This window comes from Salmo salar, chromosome ssa12 (assembly GCF_905237065.1).
Source record: "Salmo salar chromosome ssa12, Ssal_v3.1, whole genome shotgun sequence".
Classification (NCBI taxonomy): Eukaryota; Metazoa; Chordata; class Actinopteri; order Salmoniformes; family Salmonidae; genus Salmo; species Salmo salar.
In genome coordinates, this window is record NC_059453.1 from 3,454,406 (window position 1) to 3,472,858 (window position 18,453).

At 46.1% G+C, this 18,453-nt stretch overlaps 1 protein-coding gene across 1 annotated transcript; it reads right to left on the bottom strand.

Moving 5' to 3' along the window:
- Positions 1-6,511: 6,511 nt before the first annotated feature.
- Positions 6,512-16,466, bottom strand: LOC106592651 (zinc finger protein 501-like). Its single transcript, XM_045690497.1, has 2 exons — positions 15,767-16,466; positions 6,512-8,317 (listed from the first exon to the last, which is right to left on the bottom strand). Exons 1-2 carry the CDS (start codon positions 16,113-16,115, stop codon positions 7,167-7,169), a joined length of 1,500 nt encoding a protein of 499 aa, XP_045546453.1. The 5' UTR covers positions 16,116-16,466; the 3' UTR covers positions 6,512-7,166.
- Positions 16,467-18,453: the final 1,987 nt, after the last annotated feature.

An 18,453-nucleotide genomic window follows, 5' to 3' on the forward strand; every position in this document is an offset into this window, starting at 1 on the left:
GTAATGTTACATACCGTTGTAGAGAGGTATCCAGTCTCTCCTCTATCAGGTCTTTGAGAACAGGCTGTAATGTTACATACCGTTGTAGAGAGGTATCCAGTCTCTCCTCTATCAGGTCTATGAGACCAGGCTGTAATGTTACATACCGTTGTAGAGAGGTATCCAGTCTCTCCTCTATCAGGTCTATGAGACCAGACTTTAATGTTACATACCGTTGTAGAGAGGTATCCAGTCTCTCCTCTATCAGGACTATGAGACCAGGCTGTAATGTTACATACCGTTGTAGAGAGGTATCCAGTCTCTCGTCTATCAAGGCTATGAGACCAGGCTGTAATGTTACATACCGTTGTAGAGAGGTATCCAGTCTCTCCTCTATCAGGTCTATCAGGTCTATGAGACCAGGCTGTAATGTTACATACCGTTGTAGAGAGGTATCCAGTCTCTCCTCTATCAGGTCTTTGAGACCAGGCTGTAATGTTACATACCGTTGTAGAGAGGTATCCAGTCTCTCCTCTATCAGGTCTATGAGACCAGGCTGTAATGTTACATACCGTTGTGGAGAAGTATCCAGTCTCTCGTCTAACAAGGCTATGAGACCAGGCTGTAATGTTACATACCGTTGTAGAGAGGTATCCAGTCTCTCCTCTATCAGGTCTATCAGGTCTATGAGACCAGGCTGTAATGTTACATACCGTTGTAGAGAGGTATCCAGTCTCTCCTCTATCAGGTATTTGAGACCAGGCTGTAATGTTACATACCGTTGTAGAGAGGTATCCAGTCTCTCCTCTATCAGGTCTATGAGACCAGGCTGTAATGTTACATACCGTTGTAGAGAGGTATCCAGTCTCTCCTCTATCAGGTCTATGAGACCAAGCTGTAATGTTACATACCGTTGTAGAGATTTATCCAGTCTCTCCTCTATCAGGTCTATGAGACCAGGCTGTAATGTTACATACCGTTGTAGAGAGGTATCCAGTCTCTCCTCTATCAGGTCTATGAGACCAGGCTGTAATGTTACATACCGTTGTAGATTTGTATCCAGTCTCTCTGTCAGGTTTCCACTGTGTGAAAAAGTTGTGGTTCCTTCACAAAGTTCAGATCAAGTTGTCCTGTTGTAGCTCTGAGGTCAACTTGTCTCTGAAGTCTGTAGTCTGTAAATCTGTAGTCTGTCAGTCTGTAGTCTGTAGTCGGTCAGTCTGTAGTCTGTCAGTCTGTTGTCTGTAAGTCTGTAGTCTGTCAGTCTGTTAGTCTGTAGTCTGTAGTCTGTCAGTCTGTCAGTCTGTATAGTCAGATCAAGTTGTACTGTTGTATCTCTGAGGTCAGCTTGTCCTGTAGTATGTCAGTCTGTTGTCAGTCAGTCTGTAGTCTATCAGTCTGTAGTCTGTCAGTCTGTAGTCTGTCAGTCTGTAATCTGTCAGTCTGTAGTCTGTCAGTTTGTAGTCTGTCAGTCTGTAGTCTGTCAGTCTGTAGTCTGTCAGTCTGTAGTCTGTCAGTCTGTAGTCTGTATAGTCAGATCAAGTTGTACTGTTGTATCTCTGAGGTCAGCTTGTCCTGTAGTATGTCAGTCTGTTGTCAGTCAGTCTGTAGTCTGTCAGTCTGTAGTCTGTCAGTCTGTCAGTCTGTAGTCTGTCAGTCTGTAGTCTGTCAGTCTGTAATCTGTCAGTCTGTAGTCTGTCAGTTTGTAGTCTGTCAGTCTGTAGTCTGTCGTTTGTAGTCTGTCAGTCTGTAGTCTGTCAGTCTGTAGTCTGTCAGTCTGTAGTCTGCCAGTCTGTAGTCTGTCAGTCTGTCAGTCTGTAGTCTGTCAGTCTGTCAGTCTATAGTCTGTCAGTCTGTAGTCTGTCAGTTTGTAGTCTGTCAGTCTGTAGTCTGCCAGTCTGTAGTCTGTCAGTCTGTAGTCTGCCAGTCTGTAGTCTGTCAGTCTGTAGTCTGTCAGTCTGTATTCTGTGTAGTCAGATCAAGTTGTCCTGTTGTATCTCTGAGGTCAGCTTGTCTCAATCTAACCTCTTCCTGTTTCTCCCCTCCCCCATTTACCATCTAGTCCTCAATCTAACCTCTTCCTGTTTCTCATCTCCCCTCCCCCATTTACCATCTAGTCCTCAATCTAACCTCTTCCTGTTTCTCATCTCCCTCCCCCATTTACCATCCAGGCCTTAATCTAACCTCTTCCTGTTTCTCATCTTCCCTCCCCCATTTACCATATCATTCTCAATCTAACCTCTTTCTGTTTCTCATCTCCCCCATTTACCATCTAGTCCTCAATCTAACCTCTTCCTGTTTCTCATCTCCCCCATTTACCATCTAATCCTCAATCTAACCCCTTTCTGTTTCTCATCTCCCCTCCCCCATTTACCATCTAGTCCTAAATCTAACCTCTTTCTGTTTCTCATCTCCCCTATTTACCACATAGTCCTCATTCTAACCTTTCTGTTTCTCATCTTCCCTCCCCCATTTACCATTTCATCCTCAATCTAACCTCTTCCTGTTTCTCATCTCCCCTCCCCCATTTACCATATCATCATCAATCTAACCTCTTTCTGTTTCTCATCTCCCCTCCCCCATTTACCATATAGTCCTCAATCTAACCTCTTCCTGTTTCTCATCTCCTCTCCCCCATTTACCATCTAATCCCCAATCTAACCTCTTCCTGTTTCTCATCTCCCCTCCCCTATTTACCATATAGTCCGCAATCTAACCTCTTCCTGTTTCTCATCTCCCCTCCCCCATTTACCATCTAGTCCTCAATCTAACCTCTTCCTGTTTCTCATCTCCCCCATTTTACAATGAAGTCATTTAGCAGATGCTCCACCCTCTCTAAAAGTGGAAAAAAAAGTGTTTTTACCAGTGAACAGAGACAGAAAAGGTCAACTAATGACACCTGATAAAAACACAATTATATCTTGTTTCCCCCCAACAAGACGTGAGGTCGATTTCACCCCCCCACCCCAAAAAAAATAATGAAACTATAAATCAATTAGTTTATTGATGAAAAACAAAATAAACATTGAGGGAAACATTTAACATTATTCAGTTGCTATCATGAAATGCCCCTACTCGGATGGTATTGCGCCGTCCCAACCTTCGCTCTCTCTCTCCCGCTACTCTCTCCTCTTCCATCCTATCATCTCTTCCCTCTGCTCAAACCTTCTCCAACCTATCTCCTGATTCTGCCTCCTCAACCCTCCTCTCCTCCCTTTCTGCATCCTTTGATTTTCTCTGTCCCCTATCCTCCAGGCCGGCTCGGTCCTCCCCTCCTGCTCCGTGGCTCGACGACTCACTACGTGCTCACAGAACAGGGCTCCGGGTAGCCGAGCGGAAATGGAGGAAAACTCGCCTCCCTGCGGACCTGGCATCTTTTCAGTCCCTCCTCTCTACATTCTCCTCTTCTGTCTCTGCTGCTAAAGCCACTTTCTACCACTCTAAATTCCAAGCATCTGCCTCTAACCCTAGGAAGCTCTTTGCTACCTTCTCCTCCCTCCTGAATCCTCCTCCCCCTCCCCCCCTCCTCCCTCTCTGCGGATGACTTCGTCAACCATTTTGAAAAGAAGATTGACGATATCCGATCCTCGTTTGCTAAGTCAAACGACACCGCTGGTCCTGCTCACACTGCCCTACCCTGTGCTTTGACCTCTTTCTCCCCTCTCTCTCCAGATGAAATCTCGCGTCTTGTGACGGCCGGCCGCCCAACAACCTGCCCCCTTGACCCTATCCCCTCCTCTCTTCTCCAGACCATTTCCGGAGACCTTCTCCCCTTCCTCACCTCGCTCATCAACTCATCCTTGACCGCTGGCTATGTCCCTTCCGTCTTCAAGAGAGCGAGAGTTGCACCCCTTCTGAAAAAAACCTACACTCGATCCCTCCGATGTCAACAACTACAGACCAGTATCCCTTCTTTCTTTTCTCTCCAAAACTCTTGAACGTGCCGTCCTTGGCCAGCTCTCCTGCTATCTCTCTCAGAATGACCTTCTTGATCCTAATCAGTCAGGTTTCAAGACTGGGCATTCAACTGAGACTGCTCTTCTCTGTGTCACGGAGGCTCTCCGCACTGCTAAAGCTAACTCTCTCTCCTCTGCTCTCATCCTTCTAGACCTATCTGCTGCCTTTGATACTGTGAACCATCAGATCCTCCTCTCCACCCTCTCCGAGTTGGGCATCTCCGGCGCGGCCCACGCTTGGATTGCGTCCTACCTGACAGGTCGCTCCTACCAGGTGGCGTGGCGAGAATCTGTCTCCGCACCATGCGCTCTCACCACTGGTGTCCCCCAGGGCTCTGTTCTAGGCCCTCTCCTATTCTCGCTATACACCAAGTCACTTGGCTCTGTCATATCCTCACATGGTCTCTCCTATCATTGCTATGCAGACGACACACAATTAATCTTCTCCTTTCCCCCTTCTGATAACCAGGCGGCGAATCGCATCTCTGCATGTCTGTCAGACATATCGGTGTGGATGACGGATCACCACCTCAAGCTGAACCTCGGCAAGACGGAGCTGCTCTTCCTCCCGGGGAAGGACTGCCCGTTCCATGATCTCGCCATCACGGTTGACAACTCCCTTGTGTCCTCCTCCCAGAGTGCTAAGAACCTTGGCGTGATCCTGGACAACACCCTGTCGTTCTCCACTAACATCAAGGCGGTGACCCGATCCTGTAGGTTCATGCTCTACAACATTCGCAGAGTACGACCCTGCCTCACACAGGAAGCGGCGCAGGTCCTAATCCAGGCACTTGTCATCTCCCGTCTGGATTACTGCAACTCGCTGTTGGCTGGGCTCCCTGCCTGTGCCATTAAACCCCTACAACTCATCCAGAACGCCGCAGCCCGTCTGGTGTTCAACCTTCCCAAATTCTCTCACGTCACCCCGCTCCTCCGCTCTCTCCACTGGCTTCCAGTTGAAGCTCGCATCCGCTACAAGACCATGGTGATTGCCTACAGAGCTGTGAAGGGAACGGCACCTCCATACCTTCAGGCTCTGATCAGGCCCTACACCCAAACAAGGGCACTGCGTTCATCCACCTCTGGACTGCTGGCCCCCCTACCTCTGAGGAAGCACAGTTCCCGCTCAGCCCAGTCAAAACTGTTCGCTGCTCTGGCACCCCAATGGTGGAACAAGCTCCCTCACGACGCCAGGACAGCGGAGTCAATCACCACCTTCCGGAGACACCTGAAACCCCACCTCTTTAAGGAATACCTAGGATAGGATAAAGTAATCCTTCTAACCCCCCCCCCTTAAAAGATTTAGATGCACTATTGTAAAGTGGTTGTTCCACTGGATATCATAAGGTGAATGCACCAATTTGTAAGTCGCTCTGGATAAGAGCGTCTGCTAAATGACTTAAATGTAAATGTAAATGTAATGAAATAAGATACAAGTTACAGTGGCTTGCGAAACTATTTACCCCCCTTTGGCATTTTTCCTATTTTGTTGCCTTACAACCTGGAATGAAAATACATTTTGGGGGGGGTTTGTATCACTTGATTTACACAACATGCCTACCACTTTGAAGATGCATTTTTATGTATTTATTGTGAAACAAACAAGAAAAAAGGCAACAAAAAAAAAACCGGAAAAATTGAGCGTGCATAACTATTCACCCTCCCAAAGTCAATACTTTGTAGAGCCACCATTTGTAGCAATTACAGCTGCAAGTCTCTTGGGGTATGTCTCTATAAGCTTGGCACATCTAGCCCCTGGGATTTTTTGCCCATTCTTCAAGGCAAAACTGCTCCAGCTCCTTCAAGTTGGATGGGTTCCGCTGGTGTACAGCAATCTTTAAGTCATACCACAGATTCTCAAGTGGATTGAGGTCTGGGCTTTGACTAGGTCATTCCAAGACATTTAAATGTTTCCCCTTAAACCACTCAAGTGTTGCTTTAGCAGTAAGGTCATTGTCCCAGTCTCAACTCTGGAAGACTGAAACAGGTTTCCCTCAAGAATTACCCTGTATTTATTCACCATCCATCATTCTTTCAATTCTAACCAGTTTCCCAGTCCCTGCCGATGAAAAACATCTCCACAGCATGATGCTGCCACCACCATGCTTCACTGTGGGGATGGTATTCTCGGGGTGATGGGGTGTTGGGTTTGCGCCAGACATATCGTTTTTCTTGATGGCCAAAAGTTCAATTTTAGTCTCATCTGACCAGAGTACCTTCTTCCATATGTTTGGGTAGTCTTCCACATGCCTTTTGGCTAACACCAAACGTATTTGCTTATTTTTTTTTTTTAAGCAATGGCTTTTTTCTGGCCACTCTTCTGTAAAGCCCAGCACTGTGGAGTGTACGGCTTATAAAGTCCACCTGTGTGCAATCTAATTATGTGACTTCTGAAGGTAATTGGTTGCACCAGATCTTATTTAGGGGCTTCATAGCAAAGGGGGTGAATACATATACACGCACCACTTTTCAGTTTTGTTTTTTTAATAATTTGAAATAATTTTTCTTCACCAATTTGGACTATTTTGTGTATGTCCATTACATGAAATCCAAATATAAATCCATTTAAATTACAGGTTGTAATGCAACAAAATAGGAAAAATGCCAATGGGGGGATGAATACTTTGCAAGGCACTGTATCATGAGACTGAGTACCAACCGTTTACGTATTAAACCCCTGGTTACCGTGACATCATCCAGAGGAATGAATGGAATTCAACAGTAGTTCAGTTCAATGTTTACGTATTAAACCCCTGGTTACCATGACGTCCTCCAGAGGACTGAATGGAATTCAACAGTAGTTCAGTTAAATGTTTATGTATTAACCCCTGGTTACCATGACTTCCTCCAGAAGAATGAATGGTATTCAACAGTAGTTCAGTTCAATGTTTCCAAGGACAGAATTACATGTATTTAACAGAATTACATGTATATAACAGAATTACATGTATTTAACAGAATTACATGTATTTAAGTATTTTGAGGGGAAAGTAACATTAGTACTTTTCTAAAAAAACAACAACTATACTTTAAACATTTTAATATTTTTAGAATTATTTTTATGTTATAAGCTTACATAATATAAATTTGAAAATATTAAGCATTAAGGTTTATAATAGAATAAACATGTTTTAATTAATATTAACATTAATAAATCAATTTCCACAGCTTCCTAAATATGTTTTTACAAGATAGAGGCCACTGTGTTCTACTACCCAGGTCTGGTGTTGGAGATCATTCCACACTCTGTGGATCTCCTGAGTGTATTTTCTGATGTTTAATCAGAGAACTTGAATGAGAGTATCTCTTCTCACACTGATCACAGCTATAAGGCTTTTCTCCAGTGTGTGTTCTCTGGTGTACTGCCAGGTTGCTTGAGGTAGAACAACTCGTCCCGCAGTCAGAGCAGTGGTAAGGTTTCTCTCCAGTGTGGGTTCTCTTGTGTGATATCAGGTTACTTGAGGTAGTACATCTCTTCCCACAGTCTGAGCAGCGGTAAGGCTTTTCACCAGTGTGTGTTCTCTGATGTACTATCAGTATGTCTAATAAGGCAAAACTCTTCCCACATTCAGAGCAGTGGTGAGGCTTCTCTCCTGTGTGTGTTCTCTGGTGAGATTTTAAATGTGATGATCTAACAAAACCCTTCCCACAGTCAGAGCAGTGGTAAGGTTTCTCTCCTGTGTGTATTCTCTGGTGTACAATCAGGTGACTTGGCTGAGTAAAACTCTTCCCACATTGATCACAGCTATAAGGCTTCTCTCCTGTATGTGTTCTCTGGTGTGTTATCAGATAGCTTGAGGTAGTAAAGCTCATTCCACAGTTCGAGCAGCGATAAGGCTTCTCTCCAGTGTGTACTCTCTTGTGTACAGTCAGGTTTGATGACTGAGTGAATCGCTTCCCGCATTGATCACAGCCATAAGGCCTCTCTCCTGTATGTGTTCTCTGGTGTATAATCAGTTCACTTGAGGAGGTTAAGCTTTTCCCACAATCTGAGCAGTGGTAAGGCTTCTCTCCAGTGTGTGTTCGCTGGTGAAGCTTTAAACGCTGTGATGTTGAAAAGGTCCTCTCGCAGTCAGAGCAGTGGTAAGGCTTCTCTCCTGTGTGTGTCAACTGGTGTTTTGTCAGGTTCCCTAGTTGAGAAAATCTCTTCAAACAGTCAGTGCAGCTATAAGGTTTCTCTCCTGTATGGATTCTGTGGTGTATTTTAAGTTCTGTTGAAGAGGTGAAATTCTTCCCACAGTCAGGGCAGCGGTGAGGTTTCCTCCCTGTGGATCTCCGCTGGGGTTTCTTGCGGTGTTCTGATCTGGAGAGACTCTTCTCTGCCTCGTCAGCATCATGAGGTTGTTGAGGCTCCCCAGAGGATCCGCGATAGTCCCGTCTCTCTCCTGTGTGAACAACAAAGACAGACAGTCAATGTAGTGAACGTTTAAATGCTTTTACAAACTTTTTGGTTTTCCTTAGGCACTGATCCAGACATCTTTAGGTCACCAATATTATTATTATTATTATTATTATAGTAAAGTAGATGATGTTACTCTGACAATAAGTTACTACAGTTGCTGAAACCTTCAGCAGTGATCCAGACGACTTTAGGTCACAATATCATTATTGGTATTATTTTATTATCAGCTAAACCACAGCAAATAAAACCAGAGGAAATAAAACCACAGCAAATAAAACCAGAGGAAATAAAACCAGAGGAAATATGGATCAATTAGTCAATAATACAGGATCAGACCTTCTGAACTTTGACCAGTCAAATCTGTAGAACGCCCCTTTAAAAGTCAAATCATATTTAAAAGGGGCGATCCAGGAAGGGTCCATCCATTTAACCTTTCTGGTGCAGGCGTTCCGCTAGCAACCCACCTCGACAACATCCGGTGAAATTGCAGAGCGCCAAATTCAAAATACAGAAATAAACATTCATAAAAAATACAAGTGTTATACATCGGTTTAAAGATTAACTTCTTGTTAATCCAGCCGCTTTGTCAGATTTCAAAAAGGCTTTACGGCGAAAGCATACCATGCGATTATCTGAGGACAGCGCCCCGCTTACAAAAGCATACAAACATTTTACAACCAATTAAAGGAATTACAAAAGTCAGAAAATAGCGATAAATTAATCACTTACCTTTGAAGATCTTCATATGGTTGCAGTCACAAGAGTCCCAGCTACACAATAAATGTTTGTTTTGTTCGATAAAGTCCCTCTTTATGTCCCGGTCAAACCATGCAGACGAATACATCCTAATAGTACCGGTAAAGTTCGTTGAAACATGTCAAACGATGTTTATAATTAATCCTCAGGTTGTCAATTGTCTAAATAATCAATAATATTTCAACCGGATAATAGAGTATTCAATAAAAAGGAAAAAGAATGAAGGGCGCGCACTCGGTAACGCGCGCAAACCAGCTCTGCATGATTCTACAGTCCACTGACAGGAAGGTCTCATTCTTCTTCATTTTTTCAGAAAACAAGCCTGAAACAATGTCTAAAGACTGTTGACATCTAGTGGAAGCCATAGGAACTGCAATCTGGGTCCTAACCCATTAGATACTCTATAGGCATTCAATTGAAAATATCCACATCAAAAAATCCCACTTCCTGGATGGATTTTCCTCAGGTTTTCACCTGCCATATCAGTTCTGTTATACTCACAGACATTATTTTAACAGTTTTGGAAACTTTAGAGTGTTTTCTATCCAAATCTACCAATTATATGCATATCCTAGCTTCTGGACCTGAGTAACAGGCAGTTTACTTTGGGCATGCTTCTCATCCAGATGTCAAAATACTGCCCCCAAGCCATAAGAAGTTAATCTGTAGAATTTGTGATATTTGTATTTATTATGGATCCCCATTAGTTCCTGCCAAGGCAGCAGCTACTCTTCCTGGGGTTTATTCCGGAACCCCATTAGTTCCTGCCAAGGCAGCAGCTACTCTTCCTGGGGTCCAGTAAAATTAAGGGAGTTAATACATTTGAAAAACATTACAATACATTCATAACAGATTTCACAACACATTATTAGGTGTGTGCCCTCAGGCCTCTACACTAGTGTGTATAGTGCGTATGTTATGGTGTGTTTGTATACATGTCTATATTTGCGTTGCTTCACAGTCCCTGCTATTCCATAAGGTGTATTTTTTTATCTGTTTTGAAAAGAAATCTAATTCTACTGCTGCATCAGTTACTTGATGTGGAATAGAGTTCCATGTAGTCATGGCTCTATGTAGTACTGTGCACCTCCCATAGTCTGTTCTGGACTTGGGGACTGTGAAGAGACCTCTGGTGGCGTATGCATGGGTGTCTGAGCTGTATGCTAGTAGTTTAAACAGACCTCTGGTGGGCATGTCTTGTGGGGTATGCATGGGTGTCTGAGCTGTATGCTAGTAGTTTAAACAGACGGCTCGGTACATTCAACATGTCAATACCTCTCATAAATATAAGCAGTGATGAAGTCAATCTCTCCTCCACTTTGAGCCAGGAGAGATTAACATGCATATTATTAATGTTAGTTCTCTATGTACATCCAAGGGCCAGCCGTGCTGCCCTGTTCTGAGCCAAATGCAATTTTCCTTTTTTGTGGCACCAGACGACTGAACAAAACTAGGGTCTGTAGGACCTGCCTTGTTGATAGTGTTGTTAAGGCAGAGTAAGGCTTTATTATGGACAGACCTCCCCATCTTAGCTACTATTGTATCAACATGTTTTGACCATGACAGTTTACAATCCAGGGTTACTGCAAGCAGTTTAGTCTCCTCAACTTGCTCAATTTTAAGAGGTTTAGGGTTTAGTGAATGATTTGTCCCAAATACAATGCTTTTAGTTTTTGAAATATTTAGGACTAAGTTATTTTGTGTATAGTGTTGAGTCAGCCGCATAAATGGACACACTGGCATTATAACTGAAATGTCATTAGTAAAGAGTGAAAAAAGGTAAGGGGCCTAGACAGCTGCCCTGGAGAACTCCTGATTCTACCTGGATTTTATTGGAGAGGCTTCCATTAAAGAACACCCTCTGTGTTCTGTTAGATAGGTTTGAATCGTACTACACCGGCTCCGACGCTCGTCTGATGTGGCAGGGCTTGCAAACTATTACAGACTACAAAGGGAAGCACAGCCGAGAGCTGCCCAGTGACACGAGCCTACCAGACGAGCTAAACTACTTCTATGCTTGCTTCGAGGCAAGTAATACTGAAACATGATTGAGTGCATCAGCTGTTCCGGATGACTGTGTGATCACGCTCTCCGCAGCCAATGTGAGTAAGACCTTTAAACAGGTCAACATTCACAAGACTGATTACCAGGACATGTACTCCGAGCATGCGCTGACCAATTGTCAAGTGTCTTCACTGACATTTTCAACATGTCCCTGACTGAGTCTGTAATACCAACATGTTTCAAGCAGACCACCATAGTCCTTGTGCCCAAGAACACTAAGGTAACCTGCCTAAATGACCACAGGCCCGTAGTACTCACGTCTGTAGCTGTGAAGTGCTTTGAAAGGCTGGTAATGGCTCACATCAACACCATTATCCCAGAAACCCTAGACCCACTCCAATTTGCATACCGCCCCAACAGATCCACAGATGATGCAATCTCTACTGCACTCCACACTGCCCTTTCCCACCTGGACAAAAGGAATACCTATGTGAGAATGCTATTCATTTACAGCTCAGCGTTCAACACCATAGGGTCCACAAAGCTCATCACTAAGCTAAGGACCCTGGGACTAAACACTTCCCTCTGCAACTGGATACTAGACTTCCTGACAGGCTGCCCCCAGGTGGTGAGGGTAGGTAACAACACATCTGCCACGCTGATCCTCAACACGGGGCCCCCCAGGGGTGCGTGCTCAGTCCCCTCCTGTACTCCCTGTTCACGCATGACTGCACGGCTAGGCACGACTCCAACACCATCATTAAGGTTGCCGATGACACAACAGTGGTAGGCCTGATCACCGACAACGATGAGACAGCCTATAGGGAGGAGGTCAGAGACCTGGCCGTGTGGTGCCAGGATAACAACCTCTCCCTCAACGTGATCAAGACAAAGGAGATTATTGTGGACTACAGGAAAAAGAGGACTGAGCACGCCCCCATTCTCATCGACGGGGCTGTAGTGGAGCAGGTTGAGAGCTTCAAGTTCCTTGGTGTCCACATCACCAACAAACTATCGTGAAAAGGGCACGACAAAACCTATTCCCCCTCAGGAGACTGAAAAGATTTGGCATGGGTCCTCAGATCCTCAAAAGGTTCTACAGCTGCACCATCGAGAGCATCCTGACTGGTTGCATCACCGCCTGGTATGGCAACTGCTCGGCCACCGACCGCAAGGCACTACAAATGGCTACCAAGACTGTGTGAATTGCCCCCCCCTCTTCTACTCTGCTGCTACTCTCTGTTTATTACCTATGCATAGTCACTGTAACTCTACCTACATGTACATATTACCTCGATGAACCGGTGCCCCCGCACATTGACTCTGTACCGGTACCCCCTGTATATAGCCTCCACATTGACTCTGTACCATAACACCCTGTATATAGCCTCCACATTGACTCTGTACCGGTACCCCCTGTATATAGCCTCCACATTGACTCTGTACCGGTAGCCCCTGTATATAGCCTCCACATTGACTCTGTACCGTAATACCCTTTATATAGTCTCCACATTGACTCTGTACTGTAATACCATGTATATAGCCTCCACATTGACTCTGTACCGTAATACCCTGTATATAGCCTCCACATTGACTCTGTACCGTAACACCCTGTATATAGCCTCCACATTGACTCTGTACCGTAATACCCTGTATATAGCCTCCACATTGACTCTGTACCGGTACCCCCTGTATATAGCCTCCACATTGACTCTGTACCATAACACCCTGTATATAGCCTCCACATTGACTCTGTACCGGTACCCCCTGTATATAGCCTCCACATTGACTCTGTACCGGTATCCCCTGTATATAGCCTCCACATTGACTCTGTACCGGTGCCCCCCCTGCATATAGCCTCTACATTGACTCTGTACCGGTACCCCCTGTATATAGTCTGGACATTGACTCTGTACCGGTACCCCCTGTATATAGTCTGGACATTGACTCTGTACCAGTACCCCCTGTATATAGCCTCCACATTGACTCTGTACCGGTACCCCCTGTATATAGCCTCCACATTGACTCTGTACCGGTACCCCCTGTATATAGCCTCCACATTGACTCTGTAGCCTTCCCTGTAGCTCAGTTGGTAGAGCATGGTGTTTGCAACGCCAGGGTTGTGGGTTCGATTCCCACGGGGGGCCAGCACAGAAAAAAAAAAAAAAATGTATGAAATTGTATGAAATGTATGCATTCACTACTGTAAGTCGCTCTGGATAAGAGCGTCTGCTAAATGACTAAAATGTAAATGTAAATGTACCCCCTGTATATAGCCTCCACATTGACTCTGTACCGGTACCCCCTGTCTATAGCCTCCACATTGACTCTGTACCGGTAGCCCCTGTATATAGCCTCCACATTGACTCTGTACCGTAATACCCTGTATATAGTCTCCACATTGACTCTGTACTGTAATACCATGTATATAGCCTCCACATTGACTCTGTACCGTAATACCCTGTATATAGCCTCCACATTGACTCTGTACCGGTACCCCCTGTATATAGCCTCCACATTGACTCTGTACCGGTACCCCCTGTATATAGCCTCCACATTGACTCTGTACCGGTACCCCCTGTATATAGTCTGGACATTGACTCTGTACCAGTACCCCCTGTATATAGCCTCCACATTGACTCTGTACCGGTACCCCCTGTCTATAGCCTCCACATTGACTCTGTACCGGTAGCCCCTGTATATAGCCTCCATATTGACTCTGTACCGGTAGCCCCTGTATATAGCCTCCACATTGACTCTGTACCGTAATACCCTGTATATAGTCTCCACATTGACTCTGTACTGTAATACCATGTATATAGCCTCCACATTGACTCTGTACCGTAATACCCTGTATATAGCCTCCACATTGACTCTGTACCGTAATACCCTGTATATAGCCTCCACATTGACTCTATACCGGTACCCCCTGTCTATAGCCTCCACATTGACTCTGTACCGGTAGCCCCTGTATATAGCCTCCACATTGACTCTGTACCGGTAGCCCCTGTATATAGCCTCCACATTGACTCTGTACCGGTTTTATGGGGTTTTATGTACTGAACTGGTTGTTCAGTAGAGCACCGTTTCCTGTTCTATTAGGGGGTTTTTATGTACTGAACTGGTTGTTCAGTAGAGCACCGTTTCCTGTTCTATTAAGGGGGTTTTATGTACTGAACTGGTTGTTCAGTAGAGCACCGTTTCCTGTTCTATTAGGGGGGTTTTATGTACTGAACTGGTTGTTCAGTAGAGCACCGTTTCCTGTTCTATTAGGGGGGTTTTATGTACTGAACTGGTTGTTCAGTAGAGCACCGTTTCCTGTTCCATTAGGGGGTTTTATGTACTGAACTGGTTGTTCAGTAGAGCACGGTTTCCTGTTCTATTAGGGGGGGTTTTATGTACTGAACTGGTTGTTCAGTAGAGCACCGTTTCCTGTTCTATTAGGGGGTTTTTATGTACTGAACTGGTTGTTCAGTAGAGCACCGTTTCCTGTTCTATTAGTTTTTTTTTAATGTTCAGTAGAGCACCGTTTCCTGTTATGTACTGAACACAGTCCTGATGGGAGGCTGAAGACATAAAATCAGCACTCTGTTTGGTTGTAATAAGAAGAGCTGGTCTGAAGGCTCTGGGGAGTAGAGGGAGTAGAGATGGAGAGGTTGGAACTGGGGGTTGATGGTGTGGACAGGCTGGGACCTCCAAAGCAGAGAGAGATGGGCCTGGAGCTGGGGCCCGGGGTCTGGGGTACCTCAGGCCTCTGGGGAGTGGAGGGAGAGGAGAGGGACGGACTGGGACCTCCAGAGCAGAGAGAGATGGGCCTGGAGCTGGGGCATCTCAGGCCTCTGGGGAGTGGAGGGGGACAGGCTGGGACCTCCAGAGCAGAGAGAGATGGGCCTGGAGCTGGGACCTCCAGAGCAGAGAGAGATGGGCCTGGAGCTGGGGCCCGGGGTCTGGGGTACCTCAGGCCTCTGGGGAGTGGAGGGAGAGGAGAGGGACGGACTGGGACCTTCAGAGCAGAGAGAGATGGGCCTGGAGCTGGGGCCCGGGGTCTGGGGTATCTCAGGCCTCTGGGGAGTGGAGGGGGAGGAGAGGGACAGGCTGGGACCTCCAGAGCAGAGAGAGAGAGATGGGCCTGAAGCTGGGGCCCAGGGTATCTCAGGCCTCAGGGGAGTGGAGGGGGAGGAGAGGGACAGGCTGGGACCTCCAGAGCAGAGAGAGATGGGCCTGGAGCTGGGGCCCGGAGTCTGGGGTATCTCAGGCCTCTGGGGAGTGGAGGGGGAGGAGAGGGACAGGCTGGGATTGGGGGCTGACGGTAATGGACAGACTAGGACCTGTGGCCCGGGGGGGAAAATGTAACTCGAATTCACAGACCGAGCTATGGATGCTATGGACTGACCATCCACGACATCATCAAAATGATAGTTTTAACCACGTTGACGTTTACTTTGTTTACAAACACTGGAGTAAAAGACAGCGTATATTTTAAGTCCTGATGGGGGAACGACAGCAGAACTAATAAGGTCATTAGGCATTTCTAAGTTATATTCTTCAAGAATCAATGATATTAATTTATAGTCCAAATATGGTTGTAACAACCTCAGACTGACCCCTTTTTAAAATCACACATGAGTTCAACAAATGCAGAGTGTCTCCGTTCTTTAAGATCAGTACTTACTGGTGTTAATCTGATCTCCTGTCTCTGCCTCCTTTTCTTCTCCCTTCTCGTCTTTCGATGTGACAGTTATCTTTCCCTCCTCCTCTTTCACTCCAAAAACTGCATCTTCCTCCTCTTCTTTTACTGTAACATCCTCCTCCTCTTTCACTCTGAACGAGTCTTCCACTTCTTTCACTGTAACGTCTTCCTCTTCTTCTTTCACTGTAACAGCCTCACCTTCTACTTCTTGTTTTACTGAGATATCCTCCTCTTCCTCCTCTTTCACAACAACTTCTTTCTCCGTCCAGTAGACCTCCTCTTCCTCTTCCTCCTCCTCTTCTTTAACAAGAGAGAAGCTAAGTGAACTCATATCGGTGGATTTTAGCTAACTAGCTAGGCTATTGCTAACTTAACCAGCCAGTCAGCCAGCAAACAAACGAAAACAAACAACAAAACGTAAATATGAAATGAATTCGGGGGGGTAACAAGTAAACACGACAGAATCGTGTTTAAAACACAGTAGCTAATATACACGAAACACCTCTAAAGAGCTTGATTGTTTCGGACAGCTGGCTAACGAGGTGTCTGTTGTGTTTGAAGAAGCGCCCCCCGTCCATTATATTATACGTCACTCTGGCACCTTCAAGACCCTACATCGCCATCTGTTGACTGGAGTGGGTAACGCAGTTGAGGGAAAAGTGTATTTTTATTTTCAGACTAAAGTTCATAACGTTCCCCGCTCACTCCCTCCCTCTTTCTCTGACCCTCCCTCTCCCTCTTCCCCTGCCCACCCGACCCTCTCTCTGACCCCCTCCCTCCCTCTTCCTCTGACCCCCCCTCTCCCTCTCCCTCTGACCCTCTCTCCCACTTTCTCTGACCCCTCTTCCTCTGTTCCTCTGACCCTCTCTTCCTCTTTCTCTGACCCTCTCTCCCTCTTTCTCTCTCTCTCCCTCTTCCTCTGACCCCCTCTCTCCCTCTTCCTCTGACCCTCTCTCCCACTTTCTCTGACCCCTCTTCCTCTGTTCCTCTGACCCTCTCTTCCTATTTCTCTGACCCTCTCTCCCTCTTCCTCTGACCCCCTCTCACCCTCTTCCTCTGACCCTCTCTCTCCCTCTTCCTCTGACCCTCTCTCCCTCTTCCTCTGACCCTCTCTCCCTCTTTCTCTCACCCTCTCTCCCCCTCTCTCTCTCTCCCCCTATGTAACGTGCACAACACACCAACACAGTCGACTCATAGCAGTAAAAAAAATAGTTAAAAATAAATACAAAATAAAAATCAATTGATCGACACAATAATACCAAAGTGAATATCAGCATGTGAAGTAGCTAGTTAACAAACTGCACTATCAATTCAGGTGTCTACAATCTCACCATGAGAGAAAGGTATTGACATGTTGAACGCACCGAGCTGTCTGTCCTAACGACTGGTACACAGCTCGGACGCCCATACATACCCCACAAGACATGCCACCAGAGGTCTGTTTAAACTACTGGCACACAGCCCAGACACCCATACACACCCTACAAGACATGCCCACCAGAGGTCTGTTTAAACTACTGGCACACAGCTCATAGACACCCATACATACCCCACAAGACATGCCACCAGAGGTCTGTTTAAACTGACTGGCACACAGCTCAAACACCCATGCATACCCCACAAGACATGCCCACCAGAGGTCTGTTTAAACTGACTGGCACACAGCTCAGACACCCATCCATACCCCACAAGACATGCCCACCAGAGGTCTGTTTAAACTGACTGGTACACAGCTCAGACACCCATACATACCCCACAAGACATGCCACCAGAGGTCTGTTTAAACTGACTGGTACACAGCTCGGACGCCCATACATACCCCACAAGACATGCCACCAGAGGTCTGTCTAAACTACTGGCACACAGCTCAGACACCCATACATACCCCACAAGACATGCCACCAGAGGTCTGTTTAAACTGACTGGTACACAGCTCGGACACCCATACATACCCCACAAGACATGCCACCAGAGGTCTGTTTAAACTACTGGTACACAGCTCAGACACCCATACATACCCCACAAGACATGCCCACCAGAGGTCTGTTTAAACTACTGGCACACAGCTCAGACACCCCATACATACCCTACAAGACATGCCCACCAGAGGTCTGTTTAAACTACTGGCACACAGTTCATAGACACCCATACATACCCCACAAGACATGCCACCAGAGGTCTGTTTAAACTGACTGGCACACAGCTCCGACACCCATACATACCCCACAAGACATGCCCACCAGAGGTCTGTCCTAACTACTGGTACACAGCTCAGACACCCATACATACCCCACAAGACATGCCCACCAGAGGTCTGTCTAAACTACTGGCACACAGCTCAGACACCCATACATACCCCACAAGACATGCCCACCAGAGGTCTGTCATAACTACTAGTACACAGCTCAGACACCCATACATACCCCACAAGACATGCCCACCAGAGGTCTGTTTAAACTGACTGGCACACAGCTCAGACACCCATCCATACCCCACAAGACATGCCCACCAGAGGTCTGTTTAAACTACTGGCACACAGCTCAGACACCCATACATACCCCACAAGACATGCCACCAGAGGTCTGTTTAAACTGACTGGTACACAGCTCGGACGCCCATACATACCCCACAAGACATGCCACCAGAGGTCTGTCTAAACTACTGGCACA